The following is a 23,732-nucleotide window of genomic DNA, read 5'->3' as shown; positions in this document are numbered from 1 at the left end:
AAAGGCTGTGTGGGCATCCCCAAATCAGTTTCAGTTGGTCAAAGAAGCTGCCATCATAAGGGGAGATTTATGATTATTGGCTTCATGTCATTGGCTGGTGTTCACTATGCTTGAGGGCTGCTAGATTTCCAGAATCACGTCTTAAATGTTATGTTATGCCTTTTTAGATAGATAAATTTTGATATATTTTTAATCTACAAGACTTTTGCGGAAAATTAAAGAGTTTGTAAAAATAAATAAATAAATAAATAAAAAGATAATGACTTGATCTAACGTTGTGGGTTTTGAGGGTCCTGGGCAAACCTTTTCTGTAAAAGGTCAAATGATGTTTTAGGCTTTGCCAGCCAAACACAATTACTTAGTTCTGCCATTGTTGTGCAAACAGCCATAGACCATACATAATGAATGGTCATGTCTGCCCAATAAAATTTCATTTACAAAAATAGGCAATAGGTCAGTTTTGGTCCGTGAGCCATAGTTTGGTGACCCTTGCTGTTTATAGAAAGCTCAATTTATCTTTTTCTTAGAAGTTTAAAAAATATATATGTCTTTTAGACAAAAGATAGCTTTATGTGAATATATGTAATTTCTGTGTGTGTGTGTGTGTGTGTGTGTGTGTGTGTGTGTGTGTACACACTCATTGGTATATAATCTTATGTGAGTTGTTGGGATACGTCTTTTATAATCTTTCTACCAATCTGTATAGAACGTTATCAATTAATATAGAACTACACTGTTTTTAGTGCATGCTTATACTTTGAGGGATCAGCAAACTATGCCCATAGGCCACTGGTATTTGCAAATGAAGTTTTGGGGGGAACACAGCCACTCCCATTTATTTAGGAGTTGTTTATGGCTGCTTTCACAATATAGTGGCAGAGTAGAATAGTTGTGGCAGAGACCATGTGACCCACAAAGTCAAAAATATTTACTCTGTGATCATTTATAGAAAAAAAGTTTGCCAACTCCTGTTCTTTTGTATGGCTATATAAAATTTTATTTAACCCACCCTAATTGATGGATTTTCACGATTTTATATATAACTCTAACCCTGGACATCCTTGTAGATACTAATCTTACCTTCTTTGGGTAGATTTCTAGAGGTAGAATTGTCAGTCAAAAAGATAGACATTTTAAATTGATAATTATTGTCAGCTTACCATGAAAAAACTGTACCATTGTAGACTCCCACAAAAAGTGTACAATAGTGCCTTTTTCTTCACGTAATTTCTTTTAATCTTGTAAGTGTAATTGGTGAGACATCTTATTTTCATTTCCAGTTCTTTTATTATTGAACCATCTTTATTGTTGGCCGTTTACATCTTTTGTGATTTGCTTGTTTGGGGCATGTACCCATTTTCTGTCATTATTATTAGATCCCTTTATCAAGGTTATTGCAAATGTTTTTGTTTGTAATGTCTTACAAGTTTAAAAAATTTCATACAAATATTTTCTTTTATGGTTTTTCAAGTGCGTCTAACGTTTCTGACAGAAGTTTGGTGTGGTAGGAAAGCACAAGACTGCAAAGGCAGGATTGACCCACCAGATACGTTGCTAGTTCTCTGAGGCTTTTGCCATTTTAAGGGATTCTCCTTATAGCATTCCCTGTGACAGCTGACTTCAGACTCCTGAATTGAATTTCCTTACTTCCAGGTGTTACCTCACAGATCTAGCTGTAAAAAAAAAACAAAACAAAAAACTACAATGCTTTCTTATTTGCAAAACAACTATAGCATGCAATGAATGAGTTAACATGGTAGAACCCTTCTTCTTGCAGTCAGTTGAGAATATTTGGGACCAAGGGCATAAGTTTTTGACTTGAAGTCTTTTCCATGCTATGAGTCATTGTGCAAAGGGGCACAACCACAGACAAGAAGGCTCCCAAAGCAAGGAACCATTTTCTCATGTGACCAAGGATTGTTAGGAGTGTGTTGTGATTTATTTTATTTGCTCCAAGTACATGCTGGGTACAGTTGCTGTTGATCTCTTCACCTGCAGAGGGGAGGTATAGGCAAGCACTGACTCCATGTACTTTTTAGGTTTTGCTGAATCCTATTTTCAGAACATTAAGAGCCAAGTGAGAAACAGACAGGATGTTCTGGTTTTACTACTCTCTTTGACAAGGCAAACATCGCCACCTCACTGGCTAGAGAAATACAGTGGGCTAAACAATGTATGTCTGTGGGATAGAATCACTGCTGCTGGGAAGATAGCAAAAGAATGTTTCTATCTTATGAAGCAGACTTCCTCTATGTCTCATTACAAATGGTGTATTTTATGTGTATATGAGCAGAGATGCCTGTGCCAGAGTTCTCTGTTTTCTGGCCACGATAGCATGGCTGTTCTTACCTTCTTCTAGGCAGACTCAGTGGGATCCTCCTACTTGGGAAAGCCCAGGAGATGATGCCAGCCTTGAGCATGAAGCTGAGATGGACCTGGGGACCCCAACGTATGATGAAAACCCCATGAAGGTGAGTATGGCTTACACATGTTTCCGGATCATCTGGGAGTCTGTATCCTGTCATCTTGCTGGACCAATAGCCATGTGGTCTTGTGATTCTATTTTCCTTATTGTTCTGGAGAATTAACACATGTAGTAAATGCTTGAGAGGCCTAGGACATCCAAACAGTACAGCAGTATGGTATGTAAAGCAAAAAATACAAGCCCTTAATTTCTTTCCAGCTGCTCTCCTATCATCCCTTTCTGGAGATAAATACTGTTAACTAGTACAGGAGTTCTCAAACCTGGAGTAATTTTGCTCCCTCAAGGACATTTGATAATATTTAGAGACAGTTTTGGTTGTTAAAACTGAAGGAATGCTATAGACAAGGGAAGTCACCAAACATCTTACAATGCACAGGACAGTCCCCCACAACAAAGAACTGGCCCAAAATGTTAATAATGCCAAGGTTGTGAAACTTTACTTTGGTGTGTGTTCTTCCAGACCCTTCTGGGAAATGTACACACACAAGTGTTTTTCTTTCTTTTCATTTTATTTGTTTGTTTGCTTGTTTGTTTTTAAAAGTTTATTTATTTTGAGAGAGAGTGAGCGCATGAGCAGGGGAGGGACAGAGAGAGCGAGAGAGAGGATCCCAAGCAGGCTCCGTGTGTCAGCGCAGACATCCATCGGGCTCATTCCCACATGCCGTGAGAACATGACCTAAGCGGAAATTTAAAGAGTCAGACGCTTGGGGCGCCTGGGTGGCTCAGTTGGTTGGGCATCTGACTTCGGCTCAGGTCATGATCTCGCAGTTGGTGGGTTTAAGCCCTGCGTCGGGCTCTGTGCTGACAGCTCAGAGCCTGGAGCCTGCTTCAAATTCTGTGTCTCTTCCTCTGTCTGCCCCTCCCATGCTCATGCTCTGTCTTGCTCTGTCTCTCAATAGTAAAATAAACATTAAAATATTTTTTTTAAAAAAAGAGTCAGGCACTTAGCTGACTGGTTAAGCCCAGGTGCTCCTTACTTTTCATTTTAAACACACAAATAGAATCATAGTATTTATATTCTATTGTAACTTCCTTTAGTATTTCTTAGCAATTTGGGGTACCTGGCTGGGTCAGTTGGAGCATGCAACTCTCGATCTTGGGGTTGTGAGTTTGAGCCCCGTGTTAAGTGTAGAGATTACTTAAAAATAAAACCTTAAAAAGTATGTCTTAGCTCTTTCCTTGTAGATCTGCTGCATCCTTTTTTGATGCACTGTGTCTCATTTTTTAAAATGTTTTAGCTCATTGACTGAAATTTTACAGAGATGGTGTGTTTCAATGTCCTGCCATTTTGGGATTCATAGTTCTGGGAAAAAGTTAACTGTTTACAACCTCACCAAAGGAGTATCCTCCACCACCTCCCCCCAACACACACACTTTTTTTTTTTTTTTTTAAGATTTGGGACAAATATTTTACTATGGAAATATTATTTTAGAAACAAGGCAAAAAAGAGCTTATCCCTGATCTCTCCCTCTGACAAAACAGTAATTAGGATTAGAGGTCAAGTAAATGAAATACACAGTGACTGAATTAGAACCATTTTTATCCCTGTCTGCTTATAATAAGACCCACTATCTCCTGGAGTAAGGTGTCTTCAGTGAAATCAAAGACCATATTTCTGTGTCCTAAGATCTGAATAGTATTCAAAAAATTTTTTTAATGAGAAGAGGCACTTAACTAGTTAAGTCAGTGGAGAGGTAGGAGAGAGGGAAGAGGGCAAAAAGGAAGGAGGTTGGAGTGAAAGAATCAAAGTGGAAACAATGTACTTTCTGTCATTTTATTCACTTGGGGGAAGCATTTTCCTTCCTTCAGCATATATTTGCCATTCTCCAAAAAACCAAGCATTTCAGTTAAGTCCACGTGGAGCCTGCTAAATTTCGAATGAATCACTGGAGTCACTTAACCACATCACTGTAACTGTGGTATTGTCACATTTTCTTGAATCATTTAGGAATATGCCCAGGATTGTTAGGCAACTGCCATTTAAAGTATCCAGAAGCTAACACACCACAAAGAAAAAACCACAACACCTCCCTCTTTGCAGACGTCTGTAGCTCTGTTAGTTATATCCTTTGAAAAATAAACAAAGTTTGAGAAGAGATCCCTGGTGTAGGAATACAGCTGAGCTCTGAGACCAAGTTTATAAAGCATGTCAAGAGACCTTACTTTTTGCACCTTAGCCATTAATTATGATTCAGTGTTTTGGTCTAGTGTAGAATACTGTTTGATTGACTGTAGGAGAAGTATAATTGCAAAAGCTCACTGTATACATACCACTTGGGGAGTCTGTTTATCAGATTGTATCTGATAACATGGAGAGAAAGTGAGTAACATGTTCTAGGCAAGGCTGTGGGTTCTCAACTCCTGCCCTGGATTAGTTATAGTAAATATGTACACTGAATCCCAGAAAAGCTTCAAGACCCTAAATTAACATGATATTCAGGTTTTAGTGGAAAACTGTTCTACTTTATAATCTGTCTGAACATACTGGAGTGTGAGTTCAAAGTTAGGATTAGAATTAATACTTTTTTGTTGCTATTAATAGAAGGCAAAATAACAGACTTTTAGTTTGATCAGATTTGAAAGTTGGGAGAGAATACTCAGTCCACAGGTGGGGTGTATAGGGATGCGTATCATATATCCCTTTCGTGAATTGTAAATATGAAGCTCTTAGCGTGCTTACATCGTGAAAGCCTGTATGAAATTTGAAGGGCCAGACCTCAGCCAGGAAATCGGTTGGAGTATGGTAGATATAACTTGACTGTGATTAAGGAACTTTCTATGGCAGCAGAGAAGTGTTTTCTCACAGGGTCTCTACTTAGGAGTTTAAACCAACTAAAAACTATGATTTTTGTTTTCATTGTGTAGCGAGATAATAGAGATGATTCCCAAGGTGAAATTCTACTTGGGAATGACTAAGGTGGTGGGATTTCCACTGTCTAATGGAAGAGTGTTCCTTGGTGCTCTTCTAAAATGTCAGTGATAAGAGAGGGAAAAATAGTTGCTGTTTTCAAATAACTGTACCACACTACTCACTAGCACTATTAAAATGCTTGACTTTAAAGTGGCTTGACTTTAACGCCACTAATAAGAGATCAGAAAGAACTCTATGTGGTTTTAATATATTTTGAAACCTGGTAATAGGCTTCTGAAAGAATAAGATACTTTAACTATATACTGTTATTTTTTTTTTATTTAAATTTTTTTTTCAACGTTTATTTATTTTTGGGACAGAGAGAGACAGAGCATGAACGGGGGAGGGGCAGAGAGAGAGGAAGACACAGAATCTGAAACAGGCTCCAGGCTCTGAGCCATCAGCCCAGAGCCTGACGCGGGGCTCGAACTCATGGACCGCGAGATCGTGACCTGGCTGAAGTCGGACGCTTAACTGACTACGCCACCCAGGCGCCCCTATACTGTTATTTTTTAATATGTGAGTGTGTATTACATTCTCCAAGGTGTGCTTCATTTGGTTTAGAGGGACAGACTAGGAAAGCTAAGAAATCAGCATATTTGCATTTGTAGCAGAGAGGTGTTTGACTGAAGGACTTCCACTGTAATGTGTATTTGTAAGAGTACCAGAATTTTCTCCAATCAACCCACATAGTGTAGCCTTTCTCTAGCATTTCTTAAAGGCTAGCCTCCTGACATTTGTTTCAATTATATCATTAAATTATTTCAGGAATGTTGAACAACAGACAACAAGGAGTCTATTCAGGGGTCTGCAAAAGCAAATCTAAATCCAGTGTTTAATTCAGAAATAACTCTCCTGTATAGCTATGCTCCTATTATGTTGGGATGGGGGTTGGTGCTTATGTAAAGATGAGAAATTATAAAGTGGGAAATTATAAAGAGGAAACATTCCTCCTAGCTCTTAATTGCCTCAGAGATGTTACATAGTGAGACTTCTAATGGAAATTTAAAGATGTCAATTTTCAGAGAAAATAGGAGAGAAATGTTTCCATTATTCTTCTTTACCAAAGTACAAATACATAAATAACTCTCTTGGAATTCAAATCATAATAATCTGGGTGCACAATGTAATTAGGCTGCCAAGTGTAGTTCTTGCTGTGGACAAATAGTTGAAGATTAGAGGTGTCTTTTCTCCTAAATAGAATCATAGTCAAACCAAAACAATGCTTATATCTTCAGTTTCTTGAGTACATTTGACCTGTTCATGAAATAGTTGTACCATTTCTATCTGAGCAGAAGATAAAAATCAATTTGAGGAGGTTTTATACCTAATGTTTGATTTTATGTAAATGACACCTTTGGTAACCAGCTTGAAACATTCTAGCCATGTAATTCAGAAGAAAGGAAAACTTTTTCTGTGGCTATTTGCTTTTGTCTAAACTTTTTCTCCCTTATTCTCGCACATAAAACACTTTATTGTTTGCAGCACATTTAATATTACACCTTTGTATTTGCAGATGTTTCCTTTCAACTGTAAATAACAAAAATGTAGCTGAAACCAGCATAAACATAAAAAGAGACATATTGGGGGTGCCTGGGTGACTCAGTCAGTTAAGTGTCCGACTTCGGCTCAGGTCATGGTCTCGTGGTTCGAGACCCACATCGGGCTCTGTGCTGATAGTGCAGAGCCTGGAGCCTGCTTTGGATTCTCTGTCTCCCTCTCTCTCTCTGCCCCTCCCCCACTCACGCTCTGTCTCTCTCCCTCAAAAATAAACAAACATTAAAAAAAAAAAAGACATTGGCTTGTATAACTTGAAAGTCAAGAGTGGTATTGGCTTTAGGTATAGCTAGATTCTGTGGCTCAGATCATGGTGTCAGATTTATTATAATCTCTGATTCTCCTCTGTGTAAACAAGTCAGAGTCAAATCCGGAAATTCTTTTTTTTCTTTTTTTTTTTTTTTTTTTTAATTTTTTTCAACGTTTATTTATTTTTGGGACAGAGAGAGACAGAGCATGAACGGGGGAGGGGCAGAGAGAGAGGGAGACACAGAATCGGAAACAGGCTCCAGGCTCTGAGCCATCAGCCCAGAGCGTGACGCGGGGCTCGAACTCACGGACCGCGAGATCGTGACCTGGCTGAAGTCGGACGCCCAACCGACTGTGCCACGCAGGCGCCCCCGGAAATTCTTTTAAGAACAGCTCAATGATTGTTGGAGGAGTCCTCATAAAGCACCATGCTTTGGGTAAGGGTAAGGGATGATAGTGGTGTGACCTGAGTCCGTACCACCCAAATAGCTTACCTGATCATGGGGAGATCACTGAGACTCCTGTGTTAACTGTCCTGGATTTTCAGCCAGTGATTCACGTATAGAATCTGTCAGATTAGTTTCTATATAGCCAGGAGCTGAGTCACCTTCAGCTCTTAAGAAAATTGATCTTGGGGACGCCTGGGTGGCTCAGTTGGTTAAGTGTCCGACTTCAGCTTAGGTCATGATCTCACTTTGTGACTTTGAACCCTGCGTAGGGTTCTCTGCTATTGGCACATAGCCCACTTCGAATCCTCTGTTTTCTCTCTCTGCCCCTCACCTGCATGCTCTCTCTCTCTCCCTCTCTCTTTCTCTCAAAAATATAAACATAAAAAGTTTTTAAATGATTTTGATGATCTTTAAGTATGAATAATGAGCAAGATTTTGGCATTGTTTTGGTCAGTTATCATAGAAGGTAGAAGAGAGTACTTGTGAAATCCACTCAAGTGCTGTGGACCCGTGGAAGCTGGGAGAAGGCTGACCAGCACCTGCAGCAGAAGCTGCCATCTACATATGGGAAATCTCTGTGTTGGCAGTGATGGGGCAAACCGCCTGACTTTAGGAACGTTTACGTTACTTAGTGGAGAGCACTTTTGGCCATGTATGAGAGCTGTTCTTCAGAGATTTTTCAGAATCTACTCACAGAGAAAAAATAAACTATATGCGAATTTTTTGCAAGTTAAATATTTAGAAAGGTATTGTACAGATTTTGGCTTTAGGTTCTTTACCTATCAAGAACAAAAGAAGGATGTTTATTCAGTTTATGACATAGAGGTACTTAATAAAATATTTATGAAATGAATCAGGGGAGTAGATGAGTAGCTCATTGATTTCTACAGTGTTTATGTCTTAAGGCTTATGTCATAGGCCCTAAAATTCAGAATGAGGCTGCAAATAGAGGAATTTGTAAGCACTGATGCAAAGCAATTCAGACACTTATGGATGGTTTTATTACCCATTACCTTTTCATTACCCATGACTCTGACAGTCTCTGCCTTTTAATTGGTGTGTTTAATCTGTTAATATTTAGTAAATGTGTCAGTAACGTTGGGTTTAAGATCTACCCCCTCATTTTTTTTCTATTTTTTTCATCTGTCTTCTGTGTGTTTTTTTCTTTCTTTTTGGATAAATCTACATTTTCCCCCAAAATACTTCATTTTATCTTTTTCTATTGGCTTATTATCCGTTCTTCCTTATTTAACTTTTTAGTAGTTTCTGTAAGGAGTGGTTATCAGAGTGTAGTGCAGGGATCCCTAGGGACTTGAAGACCCTTTCAAGGGAGCCATGAGGTCAAAACTGTTTTCATAGTAATACTAAAACATCATATTCCTTTGTCACTCTCATTCATTCATAAGTATACCATGGAATTTTCCAAAGGGTACATGACATGATTAAATGTGAAGGAAATGAGGGGCGCCTGGGTGGCGCAGGCGGTTAAGCGTCCGACTTCAGCCAGGTCACGATCTCGCGGTCCGTGAGTTCGAGCCCCGCGTCAGGCTCTGGGCTGATGGCTCAGAGCCTGGAGCCTGTTTCCAATTCTGTGTCTCCCTCTCTCTCTGCCCCTCCCCCGTTCATGCTCTGTCTCTCTCTGTCCCACAAATAAATAAACGTTGAAAAAAAAAAATGTGAAGGAAATGAGAATCCAGCTGTCTTCTGTAAGCCTGACATTAAAAAGATTTCTAATATATAAAACTGTGCCACTCTTAATAATTTCTTTAGTTTGGGAAAAGAAAGTTACCTTTTCACAAAAAAAAATTATATTCACATATGATAGGTTTGTTGATGCTGTTTCAAAATTAATATTTTTTGTTTACATTTAATTTCTAATGTAAATTTGGATAGATAGAATCCATATGACCAAAAGCTCTTTGAAGAGCAGGGGCGCCTGGGTGACTCAGTCAGTTAAGCGTCCAACTCTTGATTTTGGCTCAGGTAGTGATCTCCCGGTTCTTGGGATCAAGCCCTGCATCAGGCTCTATGCTGATAGTGTGGAGCCTGCTTGGGATATTCTTTCTCCCTCCCTCCCTCCCTCCCTCCCTCCCTCCCTCCCTCTCTCTCTCTCTCTCTCTCCCTCTCTCCCTCTCTCCCTCTCTCTCTCTCTCTCTCTCCCCCTACCTTGTTCGTGTGCACATGTACTCTCTCTCTCTCAAAATAAACATTTAAAAAACATTTGAAGAGCAAAAAAGGAATCCTGAGACCTAAAAGTTTAAGAACTGCTGGTCTGTGGTTTACAATATGAATATTTATCTCCTTATAGTCTCATGCCAAATACCATTGTATCTATCTATAATTGTAAGAACCTACTTATATTTTGCCCCCTCCTGTCCATTGTACTGTTGCCATACATTCTTTTTATCCTGTCATATGCTATGAACCCCGGAATATATTGTTACGTTTTTGCTTTCAACAGTTCATTACATGTTAAATTTTTTAAACTTGGGAGCAAAGTCTTATATTTACCCACATGGTTACCAGTTCTGGCAGATTTTATTCTTTCATGGAGATTTGAGCTCTTTCTGGAATCATTTTCCTTTAATATTTCTAGTATTTCAGGTCTAATGGTCATGAATTCTCCAGGTTTTTTTTGTCTGAAAAGTGTTCTTGTCCTTTTTTTTTTTTTTCTTTTTAACAGACTTTATTTTTTAGAGCAGTTTTAGGTTCACGTCAAAATTGGGTGGGAAGTGCACAGAGTTTCTCTATAACCCTGTCACCACACATGCACAGCTTCACCCACCATCAGTAGCCTGCCAGAGCAGTCCATTTATTATAGTCAGTGAACCTACAATGACCTGTCATTACCACCCAAAGTCTATAGTTTGCATTAGGATTCTTGGTGTTGTACACTCTGTGGGTTTGAGAAATGTATAATGGTATGTATCCGCCATTATAGTATCATACAGGATAGTTTCACTGCCCTAAAAATCCTCTGTGCTCCCCCTGTTCATCCTACCCTCCTTGTCCACGTCCCTTATCACTATCCCTGACAACCAGTGATCTTTTTACTGTGTGTGTAGTTCGGCTTTTTACAGAATGTCATATACCTGGGCTCATGTAGTGTGTTGCCTTTTCAGATTGGTTTCATTTAGTTAGCATTATATATTTAAGGTTCCTTCAGATCTTTCCGTGGCTTGCTAGCTCACTTCTTTGTAGCACTAAATATTTCATTGTCTGGATTAACCACAGTTCATGTATACATTAACTAGCTACTGAAAGACATCTTGGTTGCTTCCAAGTTTGTGCAAGTTTTTTGTGGGCATAAATTTTCTCCTCATTTGGGTAAATATCCAGAATCATGATTGTTGGATCATAAGAGTATGTTCAATTTTGTGAGAAGCTGCCAGACTCCTTCTTACCTTTATTTTTGAAGGATATTTTCACTGGATATAGAATTCTAAGTTGATATTTTATTTTCCCTTTCAACACTTAAAAGATGTTATTCCATTTTTTCCTTATTTACGGTTTTTCTTTTATTTTTTTTTTAATGTTTATTCTCAAGAGACAGAGACAGTGTGAGTGGTGGGAGGGAGGGTCAGAGAGAGAGAGGGAGACACAGAATCTGACGCAGGCTCCAGGCTCTGAGCTGTCAGCACAGAGCCTGATGCAGGGCTCAAACTCACAAACTGTGAGGTCATGACCTGAGCTGAAGTCGGACACCCAACCAACTGAGCCACCCAGGTGCCCCTATTTACAGTTGTTTCTAATAAGAAGGATGTACTTCTCTTTGTTCCCCCAAATATGATATTTCTTTCCTCCTTTCTGTCTGCATGGAGAAAAGTCTTAATCTTCTCATTAAAATTGGTTTTTAAGAATTTGATTGTGGGGGCGCCTGGGTGGCGCAGTCGGTTAAGCGTCCGACTTCAGCCAGGTCACGATCTCGCGGTCCGCGAGTTCGAGCCCCGCATCAGGCTCTGGGCTGATGGCTCAGGGCCTGGAGCCTGTTTCCGATTCTGTGTCTCCCTCTCTCTCTGCCCCTCCCCCGTTCATGCTCTGTCTCTCTCTGTCCCAAAAATAAATAAAAAACGTTGAAAAAAAAATTAAAAAAAAAAAAAAGAATTTGATTGTGATGTACCTTGGTGTTGTCTTCTTTGTTTAACCTCTCTGGTTTTTTTAGCCATTTGGATCTGTGGATTGATATTTTTCATCAAATATGGAAATAGATTTTTTTATTTCAATTATATTTTTCAGCTCTAAAATTTCGGTTTCATTATTTTTAATAGTATCAGTTTCTTTGCTCTTTGTTTTCCTTTAGATCCTTGAATGTTCGTAATGTTCAGCTTCACTTTTATTTCTGGGCATGTTTCTAGTGACTGACTTTTCCTGTGATTATCTGATTAAAATTTTCCTGCTTCCACGTGCATCGAGTAATTTTCGTTTGAGCACTGGACATTGTGCTTCTTACATCGAGTTTCAGAGTTTTATTGTCTATGAAAGACTGATAGACTTTGTTCTTGGCAGGCAGTTAAAGATCAGTTTGATTCTTCAGAAGTTTGTTGTTAATTTTTGGTAGGTTGGGTCCAGAGTAGTCTAGTAGTCTTTTCTCTTGGGATGACTGCCACTATCCAAGAGGTGGTCTTTCTTGGATCTTCACTGAATGCCTTAGGTTCACACCAAGGTCTCTTCACTCCGACTGGTAGAAGCTCAGATGTTTTCCAGTCTTCTGTGAGCTCTGGCAGTTGTTAGTTTATAGCTCATCTCAGACACTTCGAGCTGCAGTCTTATCTCCTCAGCTCATGAGACCAGCATGCTATGCTATGCTTAGGTTTTTCTCCCTGCTCTGGGGTCTGCTACACAAGGAAAGTCAGGATACTCAGGGCATACCTTCTTTTGTCCCTTGTTTCTTGTATGGTAATCCAGTGCTGCCTAATGTCCAATGCATGGCAACTATTTTTTCATGTATTTTGCCTAGTGTTTTGGTTGTTTACAGTAAGAGGGATAGTTCATTAACAGTTAACTTGTCATGGCCAAGAAGCACAAGACTGTGGAAGGGCTTAAACAACTTTATTGAGGTAAAACATACCTACCATAAAATTTAGTTTTACAATTCAGTGACTTTTAATAAATTCACCAAGTTGTGGGGTGCCTGGGTGGCTCTAAGCATCCGACTTTGGCTCAGAGCCTGGATCCTGCTTCAGATTCTGTGTCTCTGTCTCTCTCTGCCCCTCCCCTGCTCACATTCAGTCTTTCTCTCAAGAATAAATAGATGTCAGGGGCGCCTGGGTGGCGCAGTCGGTTAAGCGTCCGACTTCAGCCAGGTCATGATCTCGCGGTCCGGGAGTTCGAGCCCCGCGTCAGGCTCTGGGCTGATGGCTCAGAGCCTGGAGCCTGTTTCCGATTCTGTGTCTCCCTCTCTCTCTGCCCCTCCCCCGTTCATGCTCTGTCTCTCTCTGTCCCAAAAATAAATAAACGTTGAAAAAAAAAAAAAAGAATAAGTAGATGTCAAAAATTAATCAATTTACCAATTATGCAGCCGTTACTATAATACGCTTTTAGAACGTTTTTTATCCCCCCCATAAGATTTTTTTATATCCCTTTACAGTTAATCCCCATACCTACCCCCAGCTCAACAACAGATCTGGTTTCTTTCTTTCTTTCTTCCTCCTTCCCTTTCCCTTTCCCTTTCCCTTTCCCTTTCCCTTTCCCTTCCTTTCCTTTCCTTTCCTACTTATTTTATTTTGGGGGGAGAGTGTAAGCAGGAGAGGGGCAGAGAGAGGGGGACAGAGGATCCAAAGTAGGGTCTGCACCGACAGGCTGACAGCAGCAAGCCTGATGTGGGGCTCGAACTCACAAACCATGAGATCATGACCTGAGCCGAAGTCAGACGCTCAACCGACGGAGCCACCCAGGTGCCCTGTATCTGTTTCTTTCTTGATAGATTTGCCTTTTCTGGACATTTCATATAAGTGGAATTATATAATGCATGGTCTTTGTGACTGGCTTCTTACATAGTGTAAGGTTTTCAAAGTTCATCCTTGTTATAGCATATATCAGAATTTCATTTTTATGGCTGAACACTATTCCCTTGTATAGATGGACCACATTTTGTTTAACCACTCACCACTTGATGGATGTTTGGGTTGTTCCTGATCTTTGGCCGTTAGGAACAATGCTGTGTGGATATCTGTGTATCTCATTGCATGTGCATTTTCGGCTCTCTTGGGTAGGCACTTAACAGTGGAATTGCTGGGTCATATGTCTGATTTATGTTGAACTTTTAAGAAATTGTCAAATTGTTTTCTAAAGTAGCTATATCATTGTACATTTCCACCCCAGCAGTATGTGAAGGTTCAGTAGGAGAGTTTTTATAGAAACAAGTACCCAGAGAAAAACCCCATAACTGTTATGTGCTTCCAGCAAAATCTCGTTGGATATTCACCCTGTATCTTAGCTTCTTAGCCTTCTATCTCTGATTTGTCAGCTTTACCTTTTCTAGTATTTCTATGAGAAAATGTAAACAAAAGTCATCTATTCTGTTATTAACCCTTTGATCTGGATATAACAGATGACAGAACAAATGAGTTTTGATCTTCCACCCAAACTTGTCCTGAAAGACCAAAGGCTTGAGGTGTCAGTCTTTGTACCCCTTTCCAGACCATAGTTTCTGACATTAAAATGTACTCTGACTTGGATAGCTAGGGACTTACTTGGACCCAACCTTCCTAACCAGTTTACAACTGCATTCATCTGGCTAGTATCTCAAAAGACAGGAGAAGGAAGCCTTTAGAGTGTTTTTATTTCTCTGGCCAACTTTTTTTTTTTCATCTTTAGGGCTTTTGTATAGATTTTAATTCCCTTGGAGGTACAGGTTGTACTATTGTGAATTTTCATTAATTTACATGTTTTGTGTGAGGTATTAGGGATAGAAAAAGAAATAAAACTGAATACTAGTCTTCAGGAAGTTCATTCTAAAGAAGTAGCCACATATATAAACCAAGAACACAGTGGGATAATTGCTATATTAGAAGTATGTACAGGAGCGCCTGGCTGGCTTAGTCAGTAGAACATGTGACTCTTGGTCTCAGGGTTGTGAGTTCTATCCCCATGTTGGGCATGGAGCCTGCTTAAAATAAAACAATAAAAAATAAAAAGTATGTACAAAATGCTATGGGAGCATGGTGATTAATGGTTTGAGAAGATGCATCAGTGAAATGTCACAAAACACGACTTTACCTTATAGCCAGTGTGGGCAGGATGGAGCATTCTAGGTAGAGAAAGCAGTTTTTGCAAACACATAAGGTGAGGACAAGACCGTATATATAGGGAACAATATATTTGGGTATGGTGAGTTTGGTGCATATGGGGTAGTGAACAAGACAAAAAATATGGAAAAGTCCTATTTAAGTTCTCTTAAGATCTTTGTGTGCTACTAATGTGATTATTATAAGTATGATAGGTACTTGGGAGCCAGTGAATGCTTTTAAAGCAGGGGAATCAGATAGTCTCATGTTTCCCTTGAGCGAAACAGGCTCATTTGAAAAGTTGAGATTGGTAGCAGGGAGATCAGATTGGAGAGTATTAAGAATAGTTTAGGCAAAGTGAGGGACTAAGAGTGGAGATGTTGGGGATTCATGCAAAGACATTTGAGAGGCATTGTGGTCAAGGCTTTGCAAACAAGTGGGTATGGAAGAGGCAAGGATGGCCCACCATCCTCATTTATTGCTTGGTGGCATAAGATCCCATTAATTCAGTCTAGGAGATGAAGGAAAGATCAGGAAGAGGTTTGGAAATAAGTTCATTGTGGATTCGAGCTCCTTACAAGATTCAGGGTAGGAATGGTGGCCGGTAGGCAGTTGTATCTAGGTTTGAGACATCAGTAAATTAGTGTTTTTTTGAAACCTTATGATATCTACACAGGGGAGGTGTGTAATGGGCAGAGAATTATTTGAAGAGTGCTATGTGGTGCTGGATGGGTGGTTTTGAAAGCTTTTGATGCTGAGAGTAAGCGTCTGTGAGAGCCCTCCTTCTCTGTTTTCCTCCAGTGTTGTTCCTTCCTCTTGGTCATCTTGTGCTCTCTTCCATCATCCCTCATTTCGTGAGTGTGAAGTCCAGCTTTCCCTTTGAGGCCTGAGACATGAATCATTGCTGACTGCTTGCATGACTGAGAGACAGCAGTTTTTACCAGCGGCTTCTGGCTTTTAATTAACACTCAGACACAGTGTAGTAGATGTCCTGAGTGTAACTATGTTATGTTAAAAGAGTGGCTGTAGAGTGTTTGTTGGATTGATGGAATTGGAAGAGGATGGGATCAGGGGCCATGAGTCTTTCCTCAGTTGATGGTCCTATCTTTGGCTTTGGGGCAGTTTGCAAAAGGATGCCACATGAAATCACTTCCTAGCAAGAGAGAAATCACATTTGAGAGAGGACTGTCAGAAACCAGAGCCCAGATCTCTGCAGAGCAGATAGTTAAGTTGCCCAATAAGTACAGCCTGGTTGCTAGCTGGGGGACCAGAGAGAAGCCTCCAGGGCTGCGCTGCACTCAGGGCCAGATGGAAAGAGTAGGGGGCCTTCTGGTTCGCAGAGATGTCTTTAGGACCTTCGTTCCAGCTTGCTTAGTTCCACTTTTCTGAGGGAAATAGATGCAGCCTATGTGTAATCTAGTCAGACTGTTGAAACACTGTTTCTAGAAACTGCCTTAAAGATCTTTTTGTTCCTGTCCAATCCTCCCTTCCCTAACGAGTACCTTTTTTTTTTTCTTGACAGAATGAAGTGTGGCGCCTTATCTAGAGCCAAACATTGAAATAAATAATTTTGCTCTTTTTGCTACCAAAGGTGGTGGCAGCTCCAAAACAATATACTGAGCTTTTATTATTTTCAGTTGACATATACAGGGTCACACACTGCAGGATTTTGGTTGAATCATGTGCAGTGTTTCTGATAAGCTCAACTTCTTCTGGATTCATGCTGCCCTGAAAGATAAAGTTCCTCCTTGAATAATGTCTTACATTTCATGTTCCAAGGGGTAGTATTTAAATTAAATTCAGGAAGAGAGAAGCATTAGGTGGGTATGTCCTGCTCTCTCTCTGGCAGGACTCATTTCAGCCAACACCACACTCGTAAGTTCCAAGGCGTGTGGGCTTTGTGACATGGTCATCTCTGTCAGTATAATAAAGATTGGAGTTTGCATTTGTCGTGTTACACAGCCAGTATGTGATTATCAGAGCCATCCAAAAAACTTGAAGTCATTCCCTTCTAAGCCAAAAGGACTTGAAGCCTCACCTTAGGTAATGTGAAGGTACTTGGGCCTTCCTTGTCATATTCATGTCTGATCATATTCCAACGAGATTCCCTGGAATCCAGACATGTCCCAGATGAAGGCTGACAGCAGGGTGAGCTGCTCAAGGCAGGAAGCTCTGGCTGTCTGCCGAGCCCTCTGCCTGCATCTCATTGTGTGTTCTCATCTGGCCACTGTTCACGTAGATTCCCACCACAGTTCTCCATTGGCTGATGCCCCATATGAGGCAGCAGATGGAAAAGGCTGATTATTGCTGAGGCCCTGGGAAAACATTGCTTTTGCACCCATCAGAGTGCCTTCCCCTCTCTGATGGGTTCCTGGGATCTCAGCAAGACCACTGCATTAGGTAGATGTTCTCTACCCCATGAGATAGCTTGTTATATGTTTGGGACCGTTGGTACAAGCTAATGGTCTTTTCTGGTGCTAAAGGATTTTTATTTGGCAATAGGCATTTGAGAAGGTCACTAACACTTGTTTTAAAAGTTTATGTATTGTAGAGATGCTAATATTTTTAAATGGGACTTTTCTGGAGTAAAGGAGGTTTTTCATGTCAGTGTCCATCAGGTGCTGTCCTTGGCTCTGACTCTGGCTCCAGGTATTGCTTGGCATTGGGCTGAAGTAAGCATTAACCAGTTTCTGAAATCATTTCACATGCCATTTGCAGACCACAGACCAAGGGGCATACATGAATTTCAGTACTCCCTAGAGTACTTCATTTTGGTGTATGATTTCTGTGATGTAAAGTTAGGTACCCTTCATTTGAACATTTCCTTTCTCAGTCCCAGTTGCTCAGCACTCAAAAGGACCACGAAATCTCCTAGACAGAGCTCAGTGGACTGTGCTCTGTAACTGTGTTTTTAAAGCCCTACCAACCTCACCAAGTCAGAGATTCAATTAGAAAGCTGTTAAATATATGCTAGATTTATTTAGCTTTTGAACACATACCGCATTCAGAGGGAAGCAGAACATTTCTGTTTGCACAGTACCCTCACTGAGAGCCTGGCCTCTTCTCTAGGATCAGGAGCCTTGAGATGGTTGTCATCTCCAGGGGCTCTCTGTAGCCGTTGGTATTGCTACTCATTTCCGAGAGCTACAACAGAACAGCTGAGGGTGTGTTGGAAGTTTCCTTGGCGCAGTCAGGCAATTCTTGATCCCTTGCTACCTGAGGTCTTATTGTGAAGCACAGCCACAGTCCCTACTACTGGAAAAAATAACCACAAAATCCCAAAGCAAAACATTTGAAAATAGAGTTACAGTGTGCTGTTTGGTCTTGTTTCCTGAAAACAGGTTGAATCTGTAATACTCTTTCTGCCCTGCCTTCTCCCTCCTGCTCCCACAGCCTCAGAAAGTGGAAAAATGGAAAATATGTAAAGCTTTTATAACAAATCAGAGAAAGCAGATTTGTAGCAGCCCAAAGCCAAGGGAGTTTCACCTTTCTCTGGAGCCGGTCCAGAGCAAAGTGAGCTGAACAGCTCCTTCATCACCAGCGCCTTCATACTGTTTATGGAAACGGAGGAATCCAAACTGGGGGATGGTTTGGGAGTAGAAAAATTCTCTGCTCTAAGCAGCTGGCAAAAACATGAAGTACCCGTCATAGCAACTGTGGCTGCTATGTCCATCTGAAATCTTTCAAAGGGGAATTGCTCCTAGATCTTTTCCGTGGAAAAGCACATTTAATAGCGAGGGGCTTGATGCTTGGTGGTGGGCAAAGGTATGGGGAGATGGCCTTGCATGGCAGGTGCTCCAAATGCCACAGCTGCTGGCCCCTTACCTCCTGGCGGTGCCCAGTTAGGGGGAACTTGGCAGCCTTGACTCCAGCACAGCTGGAAGAGGGAGTATTTTTAGGTTTGTCGTCATCTTACCAGCTTCGGATGGAGTATCTTCTGTGTCTTAGCATCCTCTCATCTGTTCACTGACTTGGATGACCCTGGTCTCCTTCCCCCCCAGTACTACGATATGTCTTTAGGCTTTCCATTCCCGAGCTGGAGATCCCAACCTCCAGGGAGCCTCCCCTGCATGCTGAGACTGTTTTCCTGCAGTCTGGCTGGTTCTGCCTTTGGAGGAGAGGTGATGAGTATCCATGGAGAGTGGAAAGGCCTGGCTGAGGGCAGTGGTGTGGTCTGACCTTCCAGTTGTGTGGTGAAAGTTCTTCAGAGCATTTTCTTTTGTCCTGGAATCACAGAATGTCAGAGCCAGGAGAGGTGGGGCTCACCAAGTCCCAGCCTCACTTGACAGTGTGGGTACTGAAGCGCAGAACAGGGACCCGAGTGGTCCGTTGTCACACAGCACATTCCTCCTCAGGGAAGGGGACTCTGAAACAACTGGAAATGTATAGCTACATCAAGGATGTAACTTTGACTTTGGGCAAAGAACTTGGTTTACAGGAAGGAGACCAGAGCCAGATGCCAGGATTGAAACATGCGGTGAGACTGGGGTGACAGCAGCCAAGCTGACTCCAAGCCATGCCCACTTAGGCTCCTGAATGGGGTCAGGTGTCCCAGCTGGGGAAAGAAAGGAGGGCTCTGGAACAGCAGGGCATCACTGACATGACGTCTCATGCCACCACTGTTGTGTTTTCTTTTGCATTTCTAGACGTCAAAAAAGCCTAAGACAGCAGAAGCAGACACCTCCAGTGAGCTGGCTAAGAAAAGCAAAGAAGTATTCAGAAAAGAGGTAAGGTTTAGTGGGTGTGGGCACTAAGCTCTGTAGGCCTAAGCTTAAGCCCTTTCCTTTCTTGTCCTAATGTCTTTGGGCATTCCCTTGCTTCTGTGACTGTATAGTTGTCACGTGATGAGGGCACGTTGGAATGGTCCTTTACAGGTAGGTATTAAGCACTTTCATATCCATTGTCATTTCATCCCTGTAACAGCTCTTGAGGTAGGCAAGACAGGAATTGTCATTCTTCTTACGTAGGTGGTGGACCTCTTAAGGTTCAGACAAGGCAAGTTCTAGACAGAAAACCTGAATTCAGGCCCTCTGGCTCAAAGTCCAGTCCTGTTTCTATGACTTCTCATTTGGTGGCTGCCTTATCCTCACAGGATTGGGAGAAAGCAGCTCCTCTTCATGCTACTGGAAGTGTGTGTTTCCCGCTGTCAGCCCACGAGCCTGGTCTGCCTCGGGCATCTAGGTTCTAAACTCCAGTTTTGATTCACTGACTGTTGGAGGAAACAGACCTGTAAATAAGTAATGGCGGCTGTGTGAGGAGTGTGCCAGCACAGGGCTAGAGGTCACTGTTCAGGGTGTCACGAAGGGCTCTTGTGTAGCAGGTAGGAATGGACCGGGTGGATCAGGAGGGATAGAACTTCAGGCTGTAGAATGTACAGGAGTAAAAGAAAGCCTCATCCCTCCCAAGGGATTGTAAGTAGTCTGGGGGTTTTGCACAGGGTATGTGAGGGGTGTTGGAAGATGAGACTGAACAGTCTCGTGCTTCTTCATACAGGGTCTGTGTGTCTGGGAGTCACAGGGCCCCACTGCCGACTTGAAGCTGGGAAGAAGGAATTCCCTGGCTATACTTGGGGAAGTGGATTGAAGTGAGAGAGTATGGAGGCCAGAATGCCGTAGAAAAACGTTGAATAAAAGCCCTTTCCAGGGATAAAACTTAGTTTCTCGCTGTCCCTGAGTGAAATTATTGGTGTTTTGGCCCAGCCCACCAGCAGCTTTGTTTAGTGCCTGCCTCGTGATATAGCCTTATTCTTTGAACATCTGAAGCTTCCCTGAGTTTCAGGGATGGGTAGACCCTGTCCAGGGTGCCTCCTGACCAAATGGCTGTCATTGACCTCTTTGCTTCCTCTGTACCCTGGGATCTTAGCACCACAGATACTTTTGGAGGTCCTGTGCCAGGGTCTCTTTTGAGAGCCACTGGGTAGGACAGATGCTACAGCTCGGGAGGACACTGGAGTTGTGTGTTGAAGAGGGTCCTACCCTGGGTCCTCTCCCAGCAGCTGTCACACCACACGCACTTCCATGTGCTTCACGTTGTGTTGTAGGAATCAGATGAAGTGTGACGCTGGGGCGCCTGACTGACTCAGAGCTTGTGTCCCTTAATCTCAGGATCCTGAGTTCAAGCCCCACATTGGGCGTGGAGCCTAGTTAAAACAAAAAAAATTAAAAGAAGTTCACACAGAATCTAAGTGACCTTCTGTAACAAAATGCCTATGTTTCTGGGGTTGCTGAGCCTCCTGCTGGTAGCACTTGCACACTCTCTCTGCTATGCCTCCAGGGCTCAGAGAACTCAGTTCCACTCTGTGCCAAGCACCTGAGATTTATTAGCTGAAACCTGGGGCTACCATGAGATGCAGCAGAGGAGTCCTGCCCTGGCTCTCCCCCTCCTGCTCAAAGTCAGGCTTGCTCCCTCTACCCCAGGAAGCACTTTCCTTCCCGGGCCCAACCTAGGGTCATCTTCTCTTTTGCCACCTCCCCCCGCCCCTCCCCGGCAGAGTAGCATCCTTCTGTCTAAACCAGCCAGCCTGAGTGGTGAGAAGGGAAGGATTGGCTGTCTGATTATTTCCCCAGCACAGGCCCTTGCCCTCTCTGGACTTTTGAGCAGTGTGTGCATTTTCTCCTGCCTGCAGATGTCCCAGTTCATCGTCCAGTGCCTGAACCCTTACCGGAAACCTGACTGCAAAGTGGGAAGAATCACCACAACTGAAGACTTCAAACACCTAGCTCGCAAGGTATCCCCTCTCCCCTCTGCTTGTGGTCTGGCAGTGTTCTGGGAAAACCGTGTACCTTTCACCACAGAAAGTGGCTTTTCTTTGCCAGAAGCCTGGGCTGGGGACCCAGGAGGAGAGAGGGAAGGTCTGGGAAGAGAGGGCACCCTACTTGAGGATAGGGTTGGTGTTTTCTAACAGACTTACAGAGCTGAGCTTCCCCTTTCTGCTGACCCCAGCACCAGCCTGCCCCAGCCTGTCTCTTGATTCAACCTCAGTCTTGGTGAGAAGGGCCCTGAGGCACCAGGCTGGTCCTCCCCCGCTAAAATCATTTCCACTGTGGTCTCTCTTCCTGTGTCCTGGACAGCTGACTCACGGCGTTATGAATAAGGAGCTGAAGTACTGTAAGAACCCTGAGGACCTGGAGTGCAATGAGAATGTGAAACACAAAACCAAGGAGTATATTAAGAAGTACATGCAGAAGTTTGGGGCTGTTTACAAACCCAAAGAGGACACTGAATTAGAGTGACTGGTGGGGCCAGGGTGGGAGGACAGGCGAGCAGGTAGGACAGACTCGGAGAAATCCTGCGGGCCCGCTGCCCCACCCCGCTGTCAGGGCTATGCTACCGGTGACGTGTCGCCCTGGGGAATTCAGACCCACAGGTTTTCAACTGAAAACCAGGAAAATGTGCTCCATCTACAGCAAGTGATCCCTGGTCACTAGCCGTTGGGGTGTGGCTGGAGGCCCATCAGAGGCAAGGGCTTAGGGAAGGACCCTGCTAAGATCCTGGCCAGGCCTAGCCCCACTCCCAAACCTGGGTCTCCTCCTTGGCGGTGCTGTCAGCGCACAGACCCGTGCGCGTCCCCACCCACGACCCCTCACCCTGATGATCTGTATTATATTTTAATGTATATGTGAATATATTGAAAATAATTTGTTTTTTCCTGGTTTTGTTTGTTTTTCGTTTTGCTTTTAGCCTCTACGTGCTAGATCACAGGAAGACTTTGTAAGGACAGTTTAAGTTCTCCTGCAAGGTTTAATTTGTTATCATGTAAATATTCCAAAGCAGGCTGCCTTGTGGTTTGGGCCAGCCTTGTGCTATGTTGATAAGATTGATTTACTGCTTAAAATCACTTTACTTTATCCAATTTTTACTGAACTTTTTATGTAAAAAATAAAATCAATTAAAGAACTTGACACGTGTGTTCCCTAAAAGCTAGTCAAGCATGTTTCTATATGGTGGTGTCACTGGAGAAAGGAGCCACGGTTGCCATAGGTGTGTGAAGTCCAAAGTTAATCCTTGAACTTGGAGTTCATCACAGGCCTTGTCCCCAACAGGTCTCACTGTGACTGACACTTTTGGCCCTGGGATCTTGTGCCTGTATACAGGGTGGAATCAGCTTTAACATGTATTCCAGAGCAAGGAGGTGGGCCTCTGGGCTTCTTTACTTCAGTTTTAAATAAGTCAGTCTGGAGAAGGGCATGAGAATTCCCCTTTATACTTCCTGGCTGAGGAGGGGCATTGGCCCTTTTCCCTCCAGAACTTGAGTTCCCCAAGCTCACTGGGACGCTCTTTTGATGTTTGGGTTCCCTGACCTCCCCCACCATGCATCCTGACACTGGGTTTGGACACTACGGGGTACAGTGCACGGGTTGTGAGAGTGGGCAGCTCCTGGAGGATGCAGGGCTCAGTGGCAAACCCCCTCCCGCCACCCTTTGATGCACCAGTTGTCAGCGTTGTGAGGAGAGCCGAAGGCTTCAGGCCATCTGGGGCTATCTTTACAGAGACTGGTCCCATCTCTTCCTCACCAGGGCTCTTTTGCTTCCTGCAGCAACGCCCTTGGGGAAGGGGCTGTTGCCTGCTAAGTCTCGGTTGGGCCAAGTGGATCAGTGTGGATTGGTGTGCACTCACCTGCTGCGGGTTACGCGGGTTATGCTGGGCATTTTTCGTGCTCAGGTCGTGCCCATTCGATCCTTACGACCCTGAGGACGGGAGTTGGTGCTGTTTGGATGAGGAAAATTCGGTTCCTCAGATCCTCATTGTTAATGAGGGCGAAAAACCCCCATTGAAAGTCCTAATCATTAGACCCACTATTTAACAATATAGACAAAGTGTTTTCCCATGCTACTGCAGCCTTCAAAACTGTTTA

At 42.7% G+C, this 23,732-nt stretch overlaps 1 protein-coding gene across 1 annotated transcript in view; it reads left to right on the top strand.

The window, feature by feature from the left end:
• Positions 1-22,779, top strand: part of SETD2 (SET domain containing 2, histone lysine methyltransferase) — a 67,694-nt gene extending 44,915 nt beyond the window's left edge. The window contains exons 7-10 of the mRNA XM_040445170.1: positions 2,360-2,471; positions 19,525-19,605; positions 21,504-21,605; positions 21,949-22,779. Coding sequence (XP_040301104.1) covers positions 2,360-2,471; positions 19,525-19,605; positions 21,504-21,605; positions 21,949-22,110 — 457 coding nt within the window. The 3' untranslated portion in view covers positions 22,111-22,779. The remainder of the gene's footprint in view (positions 1-2,359; positions 2,472-19,524; positions 19,606-21,503; positions 21,606-21,948) is intronic.
• Positions 22,780-23,732: the final 953 nt, after the last annotated feature.

The sequence above is a fragment of the Herpailurus yagouaroundi genome, unplaced genomic scaffold (genome assembly GCF_014898765.1).
Source record: "Herpailurus yagouaroundi ecotype Mexico unplaced genomic scaffold, PumYag 193, whole genome shotgun sequence".
Classification (NCBI taxonomy): Eukaryota; Metazoa; Chordata; class Mammalia; order Carnivora; family Felidae; genus Herpailurus; species Herpailurus yagouaroundi.
The sequence above is the reverse complement of the archived record's forward strand: the minus strand, read 5'-3'. Positions and strand labels throughout refer to the sequence as shown.